The 4097-nt window shown below is 42.3% G+C and overlaps 1 protein-coding gene across 1 annotated transcript; it reads right to left on the reverse strand.

The window, feature by feature from the left end:
• Window positions 1-1959: 1959 nt before the first annotated feature.
• LOC129617518 (protein glp-1-like) lies at window positions 1960-3414 on the reverse strand. Its single transcript, XM_055532698.1, has one exon. The coding sequence runs from the start codon at window positions 3412-3414 to the stop codon at window positions 1960-1962; it is 1455 nt and encodes a 484-aa protein (XP_055388673.1).
• Between the last annotated feature and the right edge of the window lie 683 nt (window positions 3415-4097).

A 4097-nucleotide genomic window follows, 5' to 3' on the forward strand; every position in this document is an offset into this window, starting at 1 on the left:
TTTTTGAGAGTTCTGATAACGTTAATGTCTGTTTTCCTCTCCTGTTACTCCTGTCCTGCAATAAAAAGAGACCGAAGGGTAACTGCTACAGGGGTCTTTCTCCCCCCACGATTGCATGCATGTGACGCGATCATCCAGGCGTTGGTTACTAAGTCAACCAACAACTGTAAACATTGGTGCAAGAGCTTAGTGCGTAGTAGTGAGAACAATCAGTACGTGAATGAGCTCCTCCCCACACTTGAATGCAATAAATGTGGTTTGCATGCAGCAAATGCCGCCAGGTAACAACTCCTCTATGGAAGGCATCTGAGACCCAATTCTATCAAGGGATTTCTTCATTATGACAAGCTTGGAAGGGGTTGGAAGTGAAGGTGCTGCGCCTCTTGATTATCCACATCCTGATGCATCTTCGGATTGCACCTATCCCGATGAAATTGATTTACGCAATAAAACAGAGTTATTGAAATGGAAATTTTATGAAGGTACGCGAAATTCTTGATTCATTTTGTTTCTTTTCTTACTTTTTTCTTTCTTCTTTATTACTTCTTTTTTACTTCTAGGAGGTCATCGTCTCCCTCATCACATCCCCAAAATTCCCCACGTTGATGAGACAGAAGTTATTTCAGCGGTGCTCTCAGATGAAACCAGTTTTCTTGATCTCGCAGCGAGATTGGCTGGAGATACAAAACAAATTCAACAAGAATACGTTTATGCAAAACAGCGATTTGATTTATTAAGACAGGAGAAGGATTTGGTGAGAGAATGGGGTCTTCACAGAAATAGTGTCTCCTTGTAGTTGAGATGGCATATAGCGAGTAATTCGAAAGTTCTGAAAATAAAGCAAGGGGAGTTGCACGGGGTGGAGCAGCGCAATATTCTATTAGAGAAAAGGCTGCAGGGAATTACAGCAGAAGCGGAACGATTTGATAGAGAGAAAAGGTCTTTAACGGGCGAAGTTGCAAGAGCTGAACAAATCTTAGATGACTTCGGAAAAGGTTAGAATTGATTTAAATTGTTCTTTTGTTCATCTTCTTGTTGTAGATTATGATGTTGCTGCCGAAGAAATGCAGGAAGTAGGCAGAAGAAATGATTTCTTATAGTAACACTTTTTTTCCAGTGGCTCTCGCGCAGAGGTGATTACATCGCTGATACTACTCTTGAAAGAAGGAGAGCAGGAGAAGAAAGAGTAAGTGAGGCCTTAAGAACAAAACGGATTTTCTTTGTTTCAGAAATTGCGTTATCGCCAATGGAAGAAATTGAATCGCGCGTGCAATAGCGATAAGAAATGGCACACAAGAATCGATGCTGCGGTTCGTTAATTCATCATGAACGGTTATTTTGATTTTGTTTGTTAGTGTAATGCTGATACTATGATCTTTGAGGCCTACGAGGATGCAACTCGGCGATTGGCGATTGAATTTGAAAAGGCTGGCGAGATCACCGCTCCGATTCGAATGATGTTGTTTGAAGAAAAAGAACCAGACCCTCTAGAAGGCTTTCAACGGAGTGAACGACGCGCATCTGATAGTGGAGGTCATTATTAAGCTTGAATTTGTAGATAATAACACACACTAAGAAGCACAACTTTGACAAAAAAGAACGATTCGAACATCACAAGAACGGCAAGATGGACAAGCACAAACCGATTTAACCATTAAGGAATTATTTTTTGACATGTTCTTAGAATGGCAGAGCGCCTGGATTTATGCAAAACACAGACCGAGACCCCTTCTCACATTTCTGTGGACTACACTTGTCTCGCCAACTTGAAAGGGTGCCATTAATGCTGTTGCATAAATAGGCTGGATTTTGTGTTCTTTGTCAACTCTTACTGAAAAAAGTGCAAAATACATTCCTTTTTCAAGGATCAAGTACGATTCAGAGTTAGAAAGCTAAATTGATTACAAGAGCAGTAACAAGAAAATAAAACAAATTCATGATTTAACTTATTTGCGAAGTTTACGTTCCAAACACATTCCACGTTCTAACTTTGTGCCCGGGGGGACATGAATGTTTGGCGTCGATAGCATGAGCTTTTTGACACTTGCCAGAAATCCCAACAACAAATCCTTTGGGACATGACTGAATTGACTCGACAGCGATTGATATCTCGCATTTGTCCTTTGTTGGAGTTCCTTCACGGCAAATTGTTTCTGCTTTCCCAATGCTCGTCGAAACGCAAGAATCTCCTTCTTTCTTAAATCCTTTGGGACAACTGAATTTTGCTGCTCTATTTGCGACGTCAAGACATCGCCCATTCTCTAATCTTCCCTTCTTGCAACTCATCGATGCTTCAACCACTTCAACAGCTTCACAATTCTTTCCACGTAAAACTGTTCCTTCTGGGCAAGTGTAATCCATCCGAGCTTCTGTTACCAACAAGCATCGATCTCTGCCATCTTCCTTGAATCCTTTGGGACAATGAATTTCCAATTTCTTTGTCAACCGACGAACACAACGATGATTTCTTTCATCAAAGTCCTTCGAGCAACTTTCGACCAACGGCAACGTTTCTGTACTCGAGCATCTTTTCCCATCACCGATTGATCCAGGAGGACAAACATGTTCTCCTTCCACATCCACACGTCTCTCACAACGTCCATTATCAACTTTCTTAAATCCCCTTTCACATTCAAAATCTGGAGAATGTTCTTCGAATCGAACGCAGCGATCTCCTTCGAGTGAGAAACCCTTTTTGCAAACTGGGACAGGCACTGTCACTTCAACCGCCTCGCATCGCTTTCCTTTCGGGTTTGTATCCGGCGGACAGACAAATTCCGACGCAGCGACTTCGAATTTTCTCACACAAATATTTCCTTCTTGTTTGAATCCCTTCTCGCATTGCGCCTTTCTCTCCCCAAATTCTTCTTTCACACACTCGCGATCGATTCGAACATAATCTTTGGGACATGAAACATGGGGTTCGGTAAACTCTTCTCGTTCACATTTATCCTTCCTTGCAACAGATCCTGCTGGACACGACGCTCCTGCCTCGACCTTAAGGACTTTCACGCAAGACACTCCTTCACTTTTGTATCCCTTGGGACAATTCCAATGGACTTCTTCCTCAGTCACTCGAACGCATGAACCGTCCTCCAGAACAAAATCTTTATCGCATTCTCGACGAGCGGGAAAGCGTTCGGTGCGTTCACATCTTTTGTCCCGCGTTGGCTCGAATCCGGGTGGACATGCGGACTCAGCTGGAATGGTTTGATGAGTGACACATTGATTTCCATCCAATTTTGCTCCTTTGGGACAATCAATCACAAATTCAGCATACTCCACTCTTAAACAGACTTTCCCTGTCTGAACATAGTCCTTCGGGCAGGAAAGAATTGGTTGGATTCCGGCGGAGAATGAAACAACCAAACAAACAGCAATAGTTAACAGAAAAAGGGTTGATGATTTCCACATTTGATAAAAGCTGCACACAAAAATAGAATAGATCGGCTGCTGAAGACTGCCAGTAATATGGACCTACAACAAGCAACGAAAAAACGGCGATGAATAAGGTTGAATTTGTAAGACTTTTGTATTATTGATCCTGATTTTATTATTTCTTCTGTAATAGAGACACAGACATCTACTCTGACAAATTCATGATGCCTGCAGCCCCAAATGAATAAAAACGAACAGGAATTTGCGTGTCTTCAGAAGAAAGCGTCTGCAGGGAACACCGCAGCTTGAAAACTCATAAGAATTCACACACGATCAACCAAGAACAGATTTCTAATATTTCTACATGATGAGGAGAGCGCTTCAAACTGAGCGAGATCTCTGCATTTGTGTGAGTGCACTGCACCGCCGTCTCAGGAGTTGTTGTACGAAGTTTCCGGTTGATGTTTGGGCAAATCTCCGACAGAACTGTGCGGGTTTGGCTATCTCCTGGTAAGTTCCCGTGGTAAGTTAACCAAACCCCAAATTCATCCCGAAGCTATTATTTCGAGCTTATCGTTATGAGACTGAAGTCACATCCTCCAGGGGTGATTTTTATTGCCGCCGAGTTGTACGTTAAGATAAGAGATTTTTTTTTCGAAAGATATGAGTCCTGCAGAAAATGAGACAACTCAGCAACGTAGAACGCCAGCAATTGGGTC

Source organism: Condylostylus longicornis, unplaced genomic scaffold (genome assembly GCF_029603195.1).
Source record: "Condylostylus longicornis isolate FDR11 unplaced genomic scaffold, ASM2960319v2 ptg000546l, whole genome shotgun sequence".
Lineage (NCBI taxonomy): Eukaryota > Metazoa > Arthropoda > Insecta > Diptera > Dolichopodidae > Condylostylus > Condylostylus longicornis.